General features: G+C 40.0%; 1 protein-coding gene across 2 annotated transcripts; it reads left to right on the plus strand.

Moving 5' to 3' along the window:
* The first annotated feature begins 832 nt into the window (after window positions 1–832).
* On the plus strand, window positions 833–17,320 carry vps35 (VPS35 retromer complex component). Of its 2 annotated transcripts, none has more exons than XM_020080149.2 (17): window positions 833–1,018; window positions 3,255–3,353; window positions 3,973–4,069; window positions 5,094–5,217; window positions 6,463–6,645; window positions 8,598–8,817; window positions 9,612–9,695; window positions 10,372–10,481; window positions 10,755–10,851; window positions 11,805–11,953; window positions 12,311–12,518; window positions 13,130–13,285; window positions 13,650–13,772; window positions 13,876–14,055; window positions 14,509–14,748; window positions 15,356–15,499; window positions 15,689–17,320. In XM_020080149.2, the coding sequence occupies exons 1-17, from the start codon at window positions 1,016–1,018 to the stop codon at window positions 15,866–15,868; spliced, it is 2,397 nt and encodes a 798-aa protein (XP_019935708.1). In that variant the 5' UTR covers window positions 833–1,015; the 3' UTR covers window positions 15,869–17,320. The 2 variants fall into 2 exon arrangements, with proteins under 2 accessions (XP_019935708.1, XP_069384984.1); XM_069528883.1 differs by having other exon boundaries at window positions 928–1,018; window positions 3,973–4,700; window positions 4,788–5,217.
* Window positions 17,321–19,685: the final 2,365 nt, after the last annotated feature.

A 19,685-nucleotide genomic window follows, 5' to 3' on the forward strand; every position in this document is an offset into this window, starting at 1 on the left:
GGTAGACAAACAATCTTACTGCCACCATCTGGATGAGCTGAACACTGGCCTCCTGGTATTCACGAATTAGTCTTATTTTAGTCAGTAAAATATAATGAAATTAAATTAAATGAAATATATAATCATCATCATTAGAATTATTATAACAATGATAATTGAAGTAGAAGAATATAGTTAAGAAATCAAGCCCTAGTCCTTTTAATTTGAACTTTATTATTATAATGAACTTATTTTATGATTCATTTCTTTCTTTCTTGCCTCACATTATTTTGGTTTCATGTGTGTTTCTCTCCCGCTGACCAGGAGTTGTCTCAATTTCGTTATTTGTCACCGTCAGAACGTTGGACAAGAAACACAGGTCAGCTCAACAGCACAATGAGATGCAACAGAGAGAAGAACATTTAAACCACGTCACTCAAGTAAAAGAGCTCAAAGCTACAAAACAAAACAAATGCAATCCTGTAAACATTAGAGGACGGGGGTGTAAAACCCAAGTGACAAGTGAATACTGTATGGAGATATGTGTGTGTAGTTATTGCAGATTTTCCAGAGGTGAGTACACAAACAGAGCTACTAGGCAGGTGTATGCAGAGGATGTATGTATTTACACGGCTGCACCTGCTCCTTTGTTCACATGCAGTATCTTGATCTTAGTGCCATATTGTTGGGACATTTGAAAATTGTTCAACAATAAAAAAGGTTGAAGTTCCTGACTTGTAAGGGTGGCGTGCTGACGTCAGGTTCCTTGTATATATGTATATATATATATATAAATATATGTCTATGTTAGATCACAGCTGTGTTTTCCTGTGTCACACGTGTGGTTGGCTCTCCAGCAGTCAACATGTGTACAGATGTTCAGCTCAGTTCACGCATATACATCCTGGCCACAGTGGAGCCGAGGCCACGCCTGGTCTGTGATGTGCTGCTGGCTGAGAGCGGACCGTGAAGGCACCGTGAATGTGGGTCACATGACAGGCCAGCCTCTCCGACTGATCCACCACAGCTAACAATCATGGTGAGCACCCTCCTAACACTGTTTCATTCTCTTCTCGTGTTTGCTCCTGGGTCAGGTCCGTGTTCAGCGCGGGCCAGTGGAACGACGGCTCTCCGCTGCGAGGCGGAACTCAGATTAGACTTGGAAGTGAGCGCTGCTGTGGCCTAACGTCAGACAGCGGCTAGCGAGGCTAACGAGCTACCAGCGGGCTGCAGCTAGTCGTCTGTCGCTAATGTCCATTTTAATCCACGTTAATAAAGACGAACGACGCCATCGTGTCATCTGCATGAAACGTGTCGGGGTGAGGCGAGCCTCTGTGTCCAGCCTCAGAGATTTCCCGGGCGGAGCAGGTGACAGCTAGCTGTTGTTTAGCATGTTCTTCCGCTTTGCTGTGTCATATGTTACGGTCGCTATATGTTGTGGCCTGAACTCAACAAACACAAGCGGGGACTGCGTGTCGGTGGACAGCAGCGCCATGTCCAGCAGCCTGCAGCAGCACCACCACACGCACATATGGCGGACATGTCTACGCACCCGCACACGCACGACTGTGTTTAGCGCCGAACGCAAACACAGTGGTTACTTTTTAATTGTGTCACGTAGTCATGTGAGAGTTCACGGACCAGCTGAGCTCGGGGGTTGGTTTTGTTATTTATGTTGTAACACAGGACATGGTCACTTACACTTAAAGGTCCAGGGTGGAAGATTTAGGTGAAAGGGATTGTTGGCAGAAATTGAATATAAAATAATCCTCATGATGTTTTCACTGGTGTGTTTCATCTAAATTGTATGAATTGTTGTTCTCTTTACCATAGAATGAACCCTTTAAATTTAAAAACTTTATATTTACATGGAGGGGGTCCTCTCTGTGGAGGCCGCCATGGTTTTTACTGTCGTCCAAACTGGACAAACTAAAACCTTTTGAGTTTTCATGACAACTGAAGTTCACCACAGGTTCTCTGGGAAGGGGAGGATGAGATGAGGAGTATTCAGCTGCAACATGACACTTCACCTCTAGATGTCACTGAATTCTACACACTGAACCTTAAAGTCATTAATGCCTATTTTAATATCACATTATAGTTTATTTAATTATCTACTCACCACTGCGCCGATGGAGGGGTGGGGAAAGTGTTTGAGTCCACGAAACACTTTCAGGGGTAAACAGTGTTGCAGCCAAAGCCAGTACAATTGAAGTGAATGGTGACCACTTCTTCAATGTAAAGAAACAACAGAATAAAAACAGAAAATGCCTCCATACTGCTCCTGTGCTTTCATCCAGTGTCTGTAAGCCCCGACATTCATATTCAACTCAAGGGAGCGTCATTTACACCATGTTTTTTAGCCTGAATGTCCAAAATGATCAACACACACACACGCGGATCCGGAGCAGGATAACAGTGGACTATGATTGCTCAGCTACGTGTGCACCTATGGCGTAGCTTTAATACAGGAGCATTAATTGGACTTTACATATATTCAAACATTGGGGATGTCATGATATATCATGACATGTGAAAAACTTGACACCCTTGCTGGTGGGTGGACCCCTGCCACCAGAGACTGTGCATGAGTGGGAATCTGGAAAGCTGCAGTAATTTTCAAGTCTATGTTAAAACTAAACCTTTAAACCACTACATTGTCTACCATTAAAAGACCTCCCCGTCCTCTCCTGCCCCCTGACGGCCTCTCTCACACACACACTGTTGGAACCGCTGGCTCAGGACCACCGCGCTCCTCTAGAGGCGAAAAGCCTTTACCTCACACCACTTCTGTCACAAGAGTGTGTGTGCTGCTACTGAAGTCTTACACAACCTAGATAACTTAGCTTTAGCAAACTATAGTATATTGTATGTCTGTGTGTGGGTGAGAATGGGATGAGGATGTGTGGACATGTCTCAGCAGTGCCTTAGCCCCGCCTCCCTGCACTGCATTATGAAGGTTGTTTTTTTTAATTTATATATTTCTCCAGGGAGAAACACTTCAGCCAAATGTAAGGGTTAAGTTACAGTTAATGTCTCCAGATAATAGGATATCGATGAAGTACCCTCATTTTTTTATTCTTATTTTTCTTTTCCAGTCAATCTGCGTGGTCACTCGTTAAATACATCCGCTTCCATTCCAGAACATTACATTGCACAACATTATGATGAAGTACTGTCTGATTTTCCTGATTAATGCCGCAGTACCAAAACAAATTTTAATTTGTAGAACATCCAAGTTTTAAAGAGGTTATGTTTCTCTCTCCCTTTTCCAGCCGACCACGCAGCAGTCTCCCCAGGATGAGCAGGAGAAGCTTCTGGATGAAGCTGTGCAGGCTGTCAAGGTCCAGTCTTTCCAGATGAAGCGATGTCTGGTAGGGGCGACTTCAGTCTGTTTTACAATCATTGTCACGGTGGTGATAATTTGTGATGAGCTGATCAACCTTTGGAACCCTTTTTGCTGAGGGGAAACCACTGACATTTACAATTTTCATGTATTGGATTTCTTCAGGAGAATTGATTTCCTCGTCATATGTGAAAGAGGAATTATTGTCTTCACTCTGCAAGTCGATATTTGCGTCATTCAGTCTGCTGAAGAGTAAGGTTTAGGAAAGGGATTGGGGTTCTGTCATTTTTTGTGAGCCAGGTTCTAGATCATTGAATTTCTTCCAAGCTCTGATTATTGATCAATTTGCAATTTCCAATTCCTCAAAGTAATATTGTCTTAACACCAAGATACGTTTTAGAGGTAACATTTGTTCAATCTGTTGGTTATCTATGTCAACGCCTGTTGAAACTACTGTGGATGAACTTACTTAGATACTCCTGGGTGGGTGGTTAAATTTTAAATTCACATGGTAAATGGACACTGTCCACAATTTCTAATGCCATTCATACCAAGGGAGTTAAGAGAGGTTACAGTTTCTACTTGTCATACATGTGATATTATAATATATATATTTATTTGTTCATAGCTTGACTCTTGGTTTGCAGGACAAGAACAAGCTGATGGATGCTCTGAAGCATGCCTCTAACATGCTGGGTGAGCTGAGGACCTCCATGCTTTCTCCAAAGAGCTACTATGAGCTCTGTATCCTTTGCAGTTGTGGATTAAGACAGATACTGCACTTTATAATGTTTTTTGTGTTCACTTTAAAAAGTTTTGTTGCACTGACATTTTTGCACTGGTACAATTGACAGCATAATTTAGTGTTAAATGTTTTCTAAAAATGTTGGACTGTCTTGATATTGCAGACTTTTCTCTCAACAACTGAGATTGTAATAAGGCAACACCAGGAAACAATTAGATTCAATCAGTCAGTTATCTTGATTGTTTTATTCTTTGTGAAACATCGAAACTCTAGGGAAACTTAAAATAACATAAGGAACTCCATTGACTACATTTGATATGATGGACAGTCTGACTTATGTCACTCAGGTAATTCAGTGGTGTTCCTTACGGTTTGCAGAGATGGCATGTGAGGCATAACAACGTAGCTGGAAAGCAATGCTGCACCCAGTGGAGGTTGGCTGCAGGGGTATTATTGAAACATCCACGATCAGGACAAACCCTGCGCCAGAACATAAAAGAAACATCATGCTCTGCAGAGCACTGAAGCCAATGGCTCTGGATCAGGAGGAAAGACCCTATCCGGGCCCCAACATATGAGGGGCAGACACCCAGGTCTGATCAGCCTTTGGTCGGCCTGCCTTAGAAGATGGTATCTTGTGATTAAAAGACTGAAACAGCTGATGACACTAAGTACACAACTGAAGATATATCCCTAACATCTGCTGGTATCTTTCAGACAAAGCACTGAAGGCGCAACTAGATTCTCAACTGTGAGAAATGGGACTTTACAATGAGAATTCAACCACTTTCTCATGTGTCGGACCATGGTGACGTCTGAACGTCCATAAATGATGTCCGTAGGTAAATTACGTGCTCAGCACAACACTCACACACCCAGGGCAGCCAAAAACTCCCAGATACGTTTTAGGTTTATGGGTGAACGCAACATATGGTGAATCGTTTTGCACTGTGTCCATGCAATAAGAGTAGTGTGAGCAGCATATGAAAATGTATTGTCACTGGTCCCTAACAGTCTTTTCAGATATGGCCATCTCTGACGAACTCCACTACCTGGAGGTTTATCTGACTGATGAGTTTGCCAAGGGACGTAAAGTAGCAGATCTGTATGAACTGGTCCAGTATGCAGGGAACATCATCCCCAGACTGTGAGTACCACCTGAACTGAACTCCCATCAAACAGAGTATCTTATACTCCCTGTATACTCCCTGTATACTCCCTGTTTACTCCCTGTTTACTCCCTGTTTACTCCCTGTTTACTCTCTGTTTACTCTCTGTTTACTCTCTGTTTACTCCCTGTTTACTCCGTTTACTCCCTGTTTACTCCCTGTTTACTCCCTCAAGGTCTGTCTATATTTAAATACAGACAAGACCTTGCAGTCTCTGTTCTGACTGTGACTTTCTTAGCCTCTACTCAGACACTGATGTGAAACAATGATTATCAGGGTTTAGCACTGATTCTATATTTTTATGTACTTTGGTGACCTGTGATTATTTACCTGGATGGGGCTACAGTCACTATCAACCTCTACTAACACACTAGCAATGTTAGCATCAAGCCAGCCTACTCTTTGACAAAATATTTAAAACAGAAAAGCAAACACAGAGTTAACTGTCACAGTTCTGATAGGTGACTTATTTAATCTTTTTTTTCTCACCAAGCAAAAAGGAACAGCTAGTCAGCGTAGGAAACATTGGACTATCATAAACAATTAACATTTATTTAAATGTAATGAATAAATAATAGTTAAAAAATGTTTTATTTTTATTGAAGTAGTAATGTAATAAATAATAACATAATAAAACATGTAATTGTTATTATCAGCTCAGCCAGTAGTAAATTACATGAAGCTCTTGCTGTGATAATATTGTTTTCCACTGGATAATGTTTCAAATCGACCAGCCGGCCATCTGAGTAGTTGGATTGCAAACTGCTGCGATAAATGGCCGGTCTCATCTCATGTTCGTGGTTAATATAGACACATAAAGATTGATGGGCACTTAAAAGTATCTGTTAACTTGCAGCTTATCCAGGTTGAGCTTACGTCACTACCTGCAGCTCCCCAAAGAACTCGCTATACTCACTTTTCTCTGATCCTGTGTAAGTTCCCTCTGATTATGGTAGTGTGGAAAAAACAGGACCTGTTCAATACAATGCGGATTATATGCAGTTTTCTGATGATATCAGAATATATAACTATAAAACTAGTCAAAACACATGTTTTACTGAACATGTTGTGTATGAAATGAAACAGCAGTGCACTGTCTATACCTCCATGTCTTTACTTGTCAGGCTTTATACTGGTGTTTGATCCAGGTTCATATTTAAAGTGCTTGCAAAAATGAATATTTTATCAGATCCTGACTCTTTGCTTTGCTCCTCTCTCCCCAGGTATCTGTTGATCACAGTGGGTGTGGTGTACGTTCGCTCCTTCCCCCAGTCTCGTAAGGACATCTTGAAGGACCTGGTCGAGATGTGTCGTGGTGTCCAGCACCCACTCAGGGGTCTCTTCCTCAGAAACTACCTGTTGCAGTGCACCCGCAATATCTTGCCGGATGACGGAGAGCAGCCAGAGTAAGTCAGGCCTTTTCTCTTTGTATCTCCATTCACTTCTCAGAGCATGTTGTCCTGGCCTGATTTCGGTCACTTTTAGTTTGAATCTAAATTAAGCTTGTTCCCATCAAGATTTTTGGGGCCGATCGCCAATAAGCTATTGTTTGGAGTAGTATCAGCCAATACCGATCACAGGGTCTATGGTCTGTATGTCTTTGGTGATCCAAGTGACCACATACAATTGATTTCTCTTGCCCGCTCTATATGCAAATAAACACTACAGGGCTGAATCCTACTCAGAATTTAGGTAGTCCATTATTACTGTCAATTTCTTCCTTTTTTTTTTTTTCAATTCAGATTTAACTCCTGTATCAGCCTGTGTCACGTTTCACCTGTGCTGTCAGCAGCGGCAAGAGTGACACTGTGCAGGATTTTCTGAACTATTTGAGCAGGACACACACTTAAACTTCCTCTGACTATGTTGAAATCTGATGTTTTCACATCACCCTGTTTGCAAAGATGTAATGTGTAAAAAAAAAAAAAAAAAAGAGGAAATGCGTTTTAACTGGATCAGTGTGTTGGCAACCCACTGGACACACTATGATAGAGAGTCGGGTGATATTGCAGAACAGAAACATCTGCTGCTTAATTGAGAGCACAAACATGTGATTTGCGTCACAGAGAAGTAAATGGTGATCAGAGGGTGTGTTTCATGTGTATTTACAGCAAGTCAGGTGTGTACACAATCTTTCAATGTAGCCCGGGATGCATTGCCAAATGTGGTCTGAGCGATCGGAAAGTAGTCATCAAATAACACAAATACAAAAGTATTAACTGAAAGAAGTGAGCCATTTCAATTCCTTCTCATCTCTGCTGAGGGTTGCACTTCATGAGTGACAGCTGTTTGTTTTGACCTCATATGAGATGAGTGGTCAACACTTTTTTCTCACAGCAAGAATTTCCTGTATGTTGGAATTTCCACCCCCATAACTCCCCCTTAAATCAAAACGTCATATTTTACATTTTTGTTGAAGCTCAGTTTAAACAAATCCATCATGTTAATTAAAGCTGTAGATAATTATGGGTTTTAAGCACTTTGTTTGACATTCATGAATCAATTTTACAGTTTTGTTATGTGAGTTAATACAATTCAGAATAGAGCAAATAGACTAAAGATAACACTCACCAAGAACAAAGATCTTAAACCTGGAGCCTTGTCTTTGAGCCACCAGAACACCTCCAGAACTTGGTGTCTCCTGTTTTCACAGTCTGAATTATACATGAAACAGAAATCTCTTATGAGTTTTATAAACACAGAAAAGTTGTCATGAGATTTGAGAACATACAATCCTAAAGAATGGTGATTATTGTGACTGTTTCACTTTGTCCCGTCTATACATGGAAACTGTGCTCCCCTCAGAATGCCAGACCGGGGAGGGAAGTTCACTGTCTGGTTGACGGGTCCAGGCACAGCTCAACTTACAAGGGGTCACCACCCTGTGGGCCCTCCACCTGCAGGGATGGGAATTGCGTAGCAGGGACCTTGTTCTAATGATCCCTGGGAATGTCCCCTCTCTGTGGGACATTGTCTTGGGGACAGGAGGCGGAAGGGTGTTCTCCTTGTGTCCACAAGTTTCTTAGACTCTGACTGTTATTTGTGCTTATGCACCACACAGGAGATTGGAGTATCTGGCTTTTACTGAACTGGGGTGGTGTTAAGCTGAGGTCTGCCTGCTTAGAGCTGGTATCTACAGAGTTTGTCCTGAATCCTGCTTTGTGAGCATTTGTGTGTGAGAGACCTGCATACAGGTCTATAGTAGAGCATCAGAGGAAAAATCTGTTAAGTGGCAAAAAAAAGTGTTATTATTATGAAACTGTTGGGACAAATATGTACTTACACACAATAGTCAAGCCTTCAAATGATGCTTTTCATTTTACAAGCTTCCTTGTGATAAACTGTCTTTACTCCACAGGGGGACAGAGGAGATGACCGGTGAGATCAATGACTCCATTGACTTTGTCCTGCTGAACTTTGCGGAAATGAACAAGTTGTGGGTCCGAATGCAGCATCAGGGTCACAGCCGAGACAGAGAAAAGAGAGAAAAGGAACGACAAGAACTTAGGATTCTGGTTGGCACCAACCTAGTTCGCCTTAGCCAGCTGGAGGGTGTCAATGTGGACAAGTACAAACAGGTATGTGTTTTGGCTGTATCATCTAAATAACCAGGAGCTTTCAGTTTGAATAGTGCACAGGGGATCCAAATCAAATTGTGGACGTCCCCGTTCTACAGACAGCTCTGCACTACAGCAGGCTGAGTTAGTGTTAGGTTTGTAGACTGACACAAACAAGCTGCTTCACATCTTTGCATTGTATAGATCCTGCTCCAGAATTACTACATTGGTAGGTGAAATGGATTCATTTTGTGTTCCTAGATGAGTTCTTCATCAGTTTACCAAAACACATTGACACTTGACAGTTTGTCACTACTCTGAAATCTTGTTTTTGTGAACAAACAAACTGCACATAGGTATGCAATTGGATAGGAAAGTTATGTTTGAATTGTGGATCAGCACTTAAGTGTAATGGCAATATGCATCAGCTGAGTGCATTTAATCTGTCAACTGTTACCAGTTTCTATTGAGATTTTACAGTAGACACATTAGGAACTTTTTTTTTTTTTTTTACATTAAATAAAAAACTTGTAAAGGTGATCTTAAAATTTGGTACAAATGTTCACTTGGACTCAAAGATGAACTGCTTACATTTTGTTTTTGAAAATAAATGAAATATCCGCCCTCATAGACCCACTTATACTGGGTTAGGGCCACCTCTGTCTGATCTCACAACAGCATCAGTTCCGTTGACTGCTTTAATAATTACATGAATATGCCACTACTCTTATTTATTATTTCTTGTTTCTTGTTACGTAATGTACAGTTATGAAACTGTGGGTAAACTGATATCTCTCTGTTTTCCCTCTTCACAGATTGTTCTTTCTGGAGTGCTGGAGCAGGTTGTGAACTGCAGAGACTCGTTGGCTCAGGAGTATCTAATGGAGTGCATCATTCAGGTACTGACCTTGTGTGTTGATGCCACCATTGACCTTATTGAACCGATCTTTACTGGCCATGATGTGGACGTTACCAATCCACATTCAATACAGTTTCTTTGTTACACTCACTATCACATCAATGCGAGTGATCCCAGCAGCCTGCTGACTTCATCAAACACTGGCCTCATGTTACTTTCTGTAGAAATGATGCCTGTTGATACCACACAGTTTCATAGGCAGAAATCAGAATTTTATTTGGCAATTATTGGGTCTGGTTTGGACTTGAGACAACCACAGGGACAGATGTCTTGTATTAATGGATCAGTGATCACATCTTTTTTTACAAGACAGACGGTTAGAGGTTCCTAAATGGAAAAACCCTGCAGATATACCCCTCCCTGATGGTGTTTCAGGATAAACATATATTAAAGGTCTTTTTTGGTTTTATATCAGCGAAAAGTTTATTTGGAAATTATTGATTATTATAAAATGATATTTCAACCAGCCCTCGATTTCATACATTTTGCCACAGCTAAAATTATAACATGGCCAGTCTCTTGTTTGAAACTCCAACCTTCATTTTAGTTTCATAGATAAATAGATAATATATTAGTGTCATAGATAAATAGATAATATAAAGTATGAGCCCAGCTCCAAAGTTCGGGCCTAAAAAACTCTTGTCTTGTCTTGTCAGGTTTTTCCCGATGAGTTCCACCTTCAGACCCTGAACCCTTTCCTGCGCTCCTGTGCTGAGCTTCATCAACATGTCAACGTCAAGAACATCATCATCGCCCTCATTGACAGGTACAGTCTGATTTAGTGTACATCAACTAAGTCAAAAGAAATAGAAACTCTCTAAATACCTTTTGGTTTTTCACACAGGTAATGTCAATATTTGCATTTGCAGCTTTTGTTAAAGCAAAATAACCAATTTTACATTAACTGATATGAATTGTTTGTGTCTCTGGATCAGACGGTGGTATAATAAAGTGACTGTACATGTGGTTTACTAAAGACTTTGGATTTATTATAACTCTATAAAGAAGAATAAACAAGACAACCTATTTTTTTTTCCAGACTCGCTCTGTTTGCTCATCGAGAAGACGGCCCTGGCATTCCAGCTGAGATCAAGCTGTTTGACATCTTCTCTCAACAAGTGGCCACTGTCATTCAGGTAGGTTACTTTAGTCGTACCTGCTGTGAAAGACAATTTAATAAGTATGTACGAGTGTAAAAATGCTGGTTAAAGTCCCATTCAGGCAGGATTTATTTCAGAAAAAGTAATTTGATGAAATGATTAATAGCCATATTTGCTTTTTCTTCTTCTACTTCACTTTCCCCGAATCACCTTTCTGTAACAGTCCCAGTAATAATCTGGTTAAATTGGACCTTGACCTTTCTTCCTTTCTACATTTCTTCATGAATTGATGCAGTCACTTCACTCAACTCTAGGACAAGCAGTGAAGGGCCTGATGACTTCACTTTATTATTTACAAAAACAGGCTTTTCTGGTTCCAATATAACCGACTCCACTGCTACTTGCTTTTGCTCTTGGCTGTTTTGATAGCTGTTGTTTCTGGTTTTCACTGCTTACTTTCCACACAAGCGTGGGTTTTGGGAAACTGACTCAGTCATGCTGGTTGTCATTGTGTTGCTAATGCCGGCTCATCTGTTTGCAATTTACATTCTTTAGTCATCATGTAGAATTTGGATAAAGTGCAAAGCTGAAGTGTCAAGCCTAATGTTTAGCTGTCCTTGTCTAAGGACCTACCAGTTTATCTGTATGAGTACGCTGGGCATGACTGACTTCAGCTTTATTTAGCGACAGGAAATGAGTCGAATGCAGGGTGTAGTGGGTGGGGAAGGAACTGCACAACCAGTGTAGCAGCAGCAGAATAGAAATGGTTCTACATGAGATAAAACCAAAAAGTGAAGTAAATCTAATCCAGTTACTGATCTATATAGATTCTGAACTTTCATTCATGTCAGCTCCCTGCAGTATGATAAACAAGCCGAATGTTCTTACTACACTGACCCTCTCAAGCTCTACTGACTTCAAGTTAAAGTTTCAAACAGCTGCTGGACTGATAACTCTGATGCTTGTGTTGTATGTTCCACCTCCTTCAGTCTCGCCAGGACATGCCATCAGAGGATGTGGTCTCTCTCCAAGTGTCTCTCATCAATTTGGCCATGAAATGTTACCCTGACCGTGTTGACTATGTAGATAAGGTCCTGGAGAGCACTGTGGAGATATTCAACAAGCTCAACTTGGAACAGTAAGTCTCCACACACGTGACACACAGGTGTTTAAGTAATGCAGTGTATTTGGGCTGTGCTGACGGGGTACCTGCAATATAACAAGGTCTTATAGGTGGGTTCAAGATTTGTCCATTTATTAATGTTGTATAGTCATTCGTCTAAGCTGTAAGGCCTAAGATTTGTTGGAGGGTAGTATTATTAAAACATAAAAACCCCTAAACTTCTCAAGTAGTTACAAATGCAGTCTTTAGTCAAATAACAGAAAACTGGAAGTTGTTTCAGTTGGCACGAGAGTGTAAAATGATCAGAAAGCTGGAAACCACTGTGCATACTTTGAATTGCACATTTAGAGCTGTTCTTTATCCCACTTGCAGCATAGCAACCAGCAGCGCAGTGTCGAAGGAGCTCACCCGATTGTTGAAGATCCCAGTTGACACCTACAACAACATCCTGACCGTGTTGCAGCTCAAGCACTTTCCACCTCTCTTCGAGTACTTTGACTACGAGTCACGCAAGAGCATGAGTTGCTACGTGCTGACCAACACGCTGGAATACAACACCACCATTGTGGCCCAGGAACAGGTCAGATTCCAAGCCAACACTAAAAATGTCACTCCACTTATTTGTAGTTAATTAGGTACACTCAGCTAAGAGTAATGCAGTCTTACACACTAGTCCTGAATGAATCCTACGTTCATGAAGGTTATAATATTCTGTTTGTGTTGAAATTGTTGGAGAGGTGTTGATTTAAATGTATGATGGAGGCTGTAGGTTGTGTTACAATAAACTGACAGGTGCATCCTTTATTTATCCACATGATCGGAGGCTAAATAACAGAGACACCTAATTTTATAATGAAATATATTTTAACAGCAACAAAACTGCACCTTCAAATCATTAGTCAAATGACAGATCATTTTACTCATACTTACAGTATGTACAGTACAGTATTCGTTTTTTAAATAGTAACTGTCATTTATCTAGTTTCTATTCCTCTGGCATTTTATTTTATCTGTTTTTATAATCTGGTCTCATGTTCTAGGTTTTTCCTGATTGTTTTTAATTTTAATTTTAATTTCCTTTATTAATCCCACAAGGGGGACATTTTTTTTACACTCATTTTAATTTTTTTTTTACACCACTACTCAAAAAAATAAAAAATTTAATCTTCTCTCCCTCTCTCATTTCTTTAGGTGGATGCCATTTTGAATTTGGCATCCACACTGATCCAGGACCAGCCAGACCAGCCAGCTGATGATCCTGACCCTGAGGACTTTGCTGAGGAGCAAAGCCTTGTGGGTCGTTTCATCCACCTTCTCCACTCTGAAGATCCAGATCAACAGTACCTTGTGAGTCCTTTCCTCACCATGCCTGTGATTTATTTGTTTTTATCTCATGTATTAGATTTGACAAAGGCACAGCACAGTAGACTGCTGGATACTTTGGAAGTTATACTATAGTGTTTCCTCTTTTGAAAGTATTTTCCCTCCTTGGCCAATTAAGAGTTTGAACTGTGAGGAATTCATTTATTGAGAAAAAAATGTACTGTATGAAAATTAATGGAAACAGTCGCTGCCCTGAAAGTTGAAGCTGTTTAAATGTTGAAACTCTACAGCAAATTTTTAATCTTTCTTCTTTAACTGCCCAAATGTGTTTGGCAGACAATACGTCCGTTTTGCTAACTGAAGGTAACGTTCTGATTTCTGTGGTCAGATTCTGAACACAGCCCGAAAACACTTTGGCGCCGGTGGAAACCAAAGGATTCGCTACACACTCCCTCCTCTGGTGTTCGCTGCCTACCAGCTGGCCTTCAGATACAAGGAAAACTCCTCACTGGTGTGCAAACCACACTTTTCACTTCACCTCACAAACTGTATTTGTGGTTTTGTCTGTACTGTTAATAATGGTATTAAATTATCCCAAATGTTTCTGTCCTCAGGATGACAAGTGGGAAAAGAAGTGTCAGAAGATCTTTTCCTTCGCCCACCACACCATCAGTGCACTTATCAAGGCTGAGCTTGCTGAGCTGCCTCTTCGACTCTTCCTGCAGGGAGCGCTGGCTGCAGGCGAGATTGGCTTTGAGAACCATGAGACTGTAGCATACGAGTTCATGTCCCAGGTACTATAAGACTGTCAGTTCTGTGACTCTCTTGAGAATCCAGCCTTACATCATGTCCACACAGTGAAAGCAGCCAAAGTACAGGTGTGAATGTGATCCAAGATGTAAACGAGATGATACGCATAAAGGGGCGACGATACTTTCTATATAAAACAACAAACCGTGTCACCTGCCCTTAAGAATGTGTAATTACAAATCTCTTCCGTTTGGCCTGATATTCAAGTACAGTGGATTAGGGTGAAAAACTATTTCAAAACATTCCAGAGACCACCATGCTGATTTCTTTTATTGATTGTTATTTGTCTCTCAATTAATGTAAAAGACTTAATTTGTAGCTCTCTCCTTTCACCATCCTTTGACTTATTTGTATTCTTCTCTCTCCTTCCTCACTGACCCCACCTTTCCCCTTTCTTTTCTTATTACTCAATCCTTCCCCCTCCTCATCCTCACCAGGCCTTCTCCCTGTATGAAGATGAGATAAGTGACTCCAAAGCCCAGTTGGCAGCCATCACACTAATCATCGGTACCTTTGAGCGAATGCGTTGTTTCAGTGAGGAAAACCACGAGCCGCTGAGGACTCAGTGTGCGCTAGCTGCCTCCAAGCTCCTGAAGAAGCCTGACCAGTGCCGAGCCGTCAGTATCTGTGCCCATCTCTTCTGGTCAGGTCGCAGCACTGAAAAAAACGGCGAAGAGGTGTGTTTGAGATATATGCAAATACAGATATAAATGTGATCTGCTAATACTGCAATATGTCATGGTTGACTCATTTGTATGAACTGGAACTTTAGCCCGCTGCTCCACACCATGATAACCACGGTGCAGACTGTGGTTCCAAATGGCATCACCAGTGAAAGTTGGGTGGCACCTATAGCTGACATGTTTTTTCTTCCTTTTTGTACAATGGGAGAAAGTTGAGACACTTTGCCCATTTTTATGTAAAGTCACAGATCGAGCTCAGACTGACTCTCTGTATATTTGTACACCAAAGGGAACTAAATGTGTAAATGCTGTGAGTATGTGCCCCAGCACATTCTGTGTAGCTTAAAGTTTCAGTGCTTAGAATTTAGTGACATCTAGAGGTGAAGTTGCATGTTGCAGCTGAACACTCCTCACCCTCCCCTTCCCAACATGAAAAAAAACCTGTGGTGAACTTCAGTAAAAACATCACTAGGATTATTTTAGATTCAATTTCTGCCAAAAATCCCTTTCGCCTAAATCTTACACACTGGACTTTTGGAAGTTTGCATGGACACTTAACACTTGACACTGTTGTTGCTAACTAGTACTGTTGCACTTTTAGATCCGTGACGGTAAGCGGGTGATGGAGTGTCTAAAGAAAGCCCTGAAGATTGCCAACCAGTGCATGGATCCATCGCTGCAAGTCCAGCTTTTCATTGAAATCCTCAACAGATACATCTGCTTCTATGAGAGAGAAAACGATGCGGTAGGACTCCAAAAGAAATCTGTTCCAAGCTGTTGTTTTAAACCTCAAAACACACAGACATTTCCTTATATATATATATATATATATATATATATATATATATATATAATTAATGCAGTCTGTAAAAGTTCTGTTAATATTACTGCACACAGGAACTCTTATAATGTCCTCCATTCTCCACCCTTCCAGGTGACTGTCCAGGTATTAAATCAGCTGATCCAAAAGATAAGGGAAGATCTTCCCAATCTGGAGGCAAGTGAGGAAACGGAGCAGATCAACAAACACTTCCACAACACACTGGAGCATCTTCGCCTGCAGAGGGAATCCCCTGAGTCCGAGGGTCCTGCCTATGAGGGCCTGGTCCTTTAAAACTATGGCAGGTTGGAAGGATGAGAAGCCCATTCATAGATGTCTCACTATATTATGAGTATAAAACTACACACACTCACAAGGACACACAAAGGCAAGGGATAAAAATAAACACCAAGAAATGCTAAAAGAACTCAGTCCTTTATTTTTATTTTTTTTCTTATTATTCATTTTTGGCATCATTTCCTCCTCACTTTCCCTTAGGAGCAGAACTATTCTCTGCAACTGGTTGGAGATGTTACATTTTAAGAAATGTGTCGGCAACATTGTACTTAGCTTCGATTTGCAAATGTGGCAAGTCTCAGGCATCATTCCTTCATGAATTCATACTTGACCAATTTATCTTTAACCTGCATCACGTTATTGTTGATAGTAGACTTACTAGCTGTGATAGGTGTATACACTGAGTCATCAACCCCTCACTTGTTCACATCTTTCCATTCTGAAAAGTGGATTTATTAGCTGAGCGTGTAAAGGCTACATAACATTGTAGTTGTGTTTACAGCTGTGAAACATGTGAGCAAGTTTCCAAACATGAATAATTCTGCTGTTCTTTAGGATGGCACATTGTGGAACGACCAAGTCCAAACAAATGGAACCAATGAAAACTTTGGCCATTCTGGAATGACACATACTTTTATTCCCACTAAAAAAACGGATAAATGTCTCAGAGTGGAGCTTCTTTTCATCTCATCATGCTTTGACTGTGGGAACTTAAGTCAGTTCAGTTAATGATTGTGCCAGCATTGCATGACCCTCAGTTCGTACGCCATCCCAGCTGGGCTGCAAGTAAATAACCTCACAAGTGTAGACATTTCTATGTGGGGAAATATTTCATATTTTTTCAAAAGATCCTATATCCTCTCACTCTTTAGTAGTACTTTTTTTTGATTCCATCATATTTGTCTCTCCATATCATATGTATTAGTTTATATCTGGACTTCTCATCAATGGATTGACACATTCAGAACTGCAGCATGTATTTGCATGCTCTAGTACGCTTGTACCATAAGGCCCAATTTACTCTACGTTGATCCCACCAACTATAATGTCTGACTTTGTCAAAACAAACTGTAGATCTGTGAAATCCTGGGGGAGCTGCAGCAATTCCTCAGGATTGTAGATGCTTGACAAATTGCCATACTGAGTACGTAACCATGTACTAGTTTGTGTGTAAAATTTTGGAATTATTTGCTGCAGCATCTGACAGTGTCTGCTGATCTCTCTCTCTTCTTTTTATTTTGAGCTATTGTTGATTTGTTGAAGACAGTCTTCACCAATTTCTCTCCCTTTTTGAATCTGTGTGTAAACCCACTTGTAAATCAGATAAAGATTAAATAGCAAATATCATTGTCATTTACTGAAATAAAATTGAAATTAACAATAAATATTTGCATTTTGTTAATTTTACACACAGCATATGAATATAATAAAATATTATCATTATTAATATATTGACTGACTGTCATATATTTTGGGCTTATGTTATTATCTTGTCTGTTTTTTTTGCTTGAATTATGATGATGACATTTTGTACACTGAAGGTGAGATTCCAAAATTCCTGGTGGGTCTAAGAATATTGTCGAAAACAATATTTGTCCCCTTTGGCCTGTTTGTCTGATAACTTGCACAAAACATGCAAACAGTAAATCATGGCATCACATAAAATTGCATTTTAACTCTGACATATTGTGGATGTGGTAACCTGTCCACATATAAATATACTGTACATGTCTGTAGTAAATTATGTCGTGCAATGTAGATTTCGTGAGGCAATATATGCAATATGTTTAAAACATGAAAGACGATTAGATATAAAATGTTGATACAACCAGAGCCTGCATGACATGGTTAAGGAGTATATTCCACTTTCTGAACTTAGTGTTAGATGAATGACAACAATTGATGCATATTCAATTTAATTTATATGAAGAGATGGAAAGAAGGGATGGAGGAAAAACTGTGAAGGATGAAAATAAATCACCTTTCCTAACAACCAGAAGGAATTTTGTTAAACTTCAACTCTTGTTGTGAAAACTCAACTTCTATGTTGACACATTTTACTATAACCCAAGTGCATTTTGGGAGAAAAATTGATATTCAACATTGTTACATTTTAATATATATTTTGGCCATATTCATTGTACAGTTCTGTCCCATTACAACTTGGCTGGTGGTGAAGTGATGTGAGGCCTTTGATGGCTCTGTCATTAGATAAGGTTAGAAAGATTCTTGACATCATATTCTAATTTGTGTTAAAATATATTTTAACACATTGAGCAACAAAGTATCCTAATAGAGCAACAGAAGTCATGTCCTTCTGACCCGCTGTCAGTTTTGGAATCCACCTGATTATTTGACTGAAACAATGGTGATCATGCAGCTATGAAAAGAAAGAGGATGGGGGTCAACAGATTCACATTCAGACTGAAAACAGTGCAGGGGTCTGTCCTGGTGGAGGGCAGTTTTTACCAGTGAGTGCAACACAAATACATTCAAAAGTTTATTAGATGCCAAAACACTGAACGATGGATTATAATACTCAGAGAGGATTTTACAAGGATTTTAAAAAAATGGGATGTCACCAGTTAGCAACAGAGACAAACATATTTGTGACATAATTGCTTCAAAAATGAAACAAATATTTCGCTAGAGGTCATCTCACTTCTTAAAATACAAAGCTTTAATCTTGTATTGTCTATTGCTTTTATAATCTATCTTTACTAGTAGTAGTAGTATTATCATTGCGAGTTTCATATTGTTTACTATAGAGCACTTTGTTACTTGTATTAAAAAATGCTCTAATTTTCTTTAAATTATTTTTATAATTGAAAAATATGATTAAATAAAGTTTTCTTAAAATGACACCATCAAAGAAGGAAACCAACGAATAGGCAAACGTTCTCTGATGGTTCTTAAAGCTTTCTGCTTTTTAAGCACTCCTATACAGTCTATGGGTTCTCATAAAGAAAACTTCACGGTGAACCTTTGCTAAATGTTAATGGGTTGCTTCCTAATTGCTTCCTGGGAAGTCTTATGCATAGAGGGAAATTAAATAATAATAATATACTGTATATGCAAGGTATACGGAACCCAGGCCCTCTAACATTCCCTGATGGTTCCATGATGGCTCACTTGAGTGTTGCGACCTTTGAAGGTTCAGTGTGTTAGTGACATCTAGAGGTGAGGTTTCATGTTGCAGCTGAATGCTCTTCATCTCATCCTCACTAACATGAAGGAGAACCTGTGGTGAACTTCAGTTGTCATGAAAACTCAAAAGGTTTTAGTTTGTCCAGTTTGGACGACAGTAAAAACCATGGCGGCCTCCACAGAGAGGACCCCCCTCCATGTAAATATAAAGTTTTTAAATTTAAAGGGTTCATTCTATGGTAAAGAAAACAACAATTCATACTTAATTCAATTTGATGAAACACACCAGTGAAAACATCACTAGGATTATTTTATATTAAATTCCTGCCAACAATCCCTTTCACCTAAATCTTCCACCCTGGACCTTTAAAGAAGCTGCAGCAGCATTAGGACGTCCTTCCTGAGTTAGCATAGGGTGCGTTCACGAACATACGCGAATCGAAAATTGTTTCCTGGGCAGTCATAAACAAGTTTTTTTTTTTTTAAATCAAAAATGTGTAAGACGAATGTGGACAGCAGGGCTGCAGAGACACAACAGACTAAAATGTGAGGTTTACATATTACACAAAGTTGAAGACAGTAATGAGATTTAAAGAGAACAAACAAACCTATAACCAAATGCTTCAGCTCTACGTAACAACGCGGATATGGAATATTTGAGTGGATA

The sequence above is a fragment of the Paralichthys olivaceus genome, chromosome 1 (genome assembly GCF_024713975.1).
Source record: "Paralichthys olivaceus isolate ysfri-2021 chromosome 1, ASM2471397v2, whole genome shotgun sequence".
Taxonomy (NCBI): Eukaryota; Metazoa; Chordata; class Actinopteri; order Pleuronectiformes; family Paralichthyidae; genus Paralichthys; species Paralichthys olivaceus.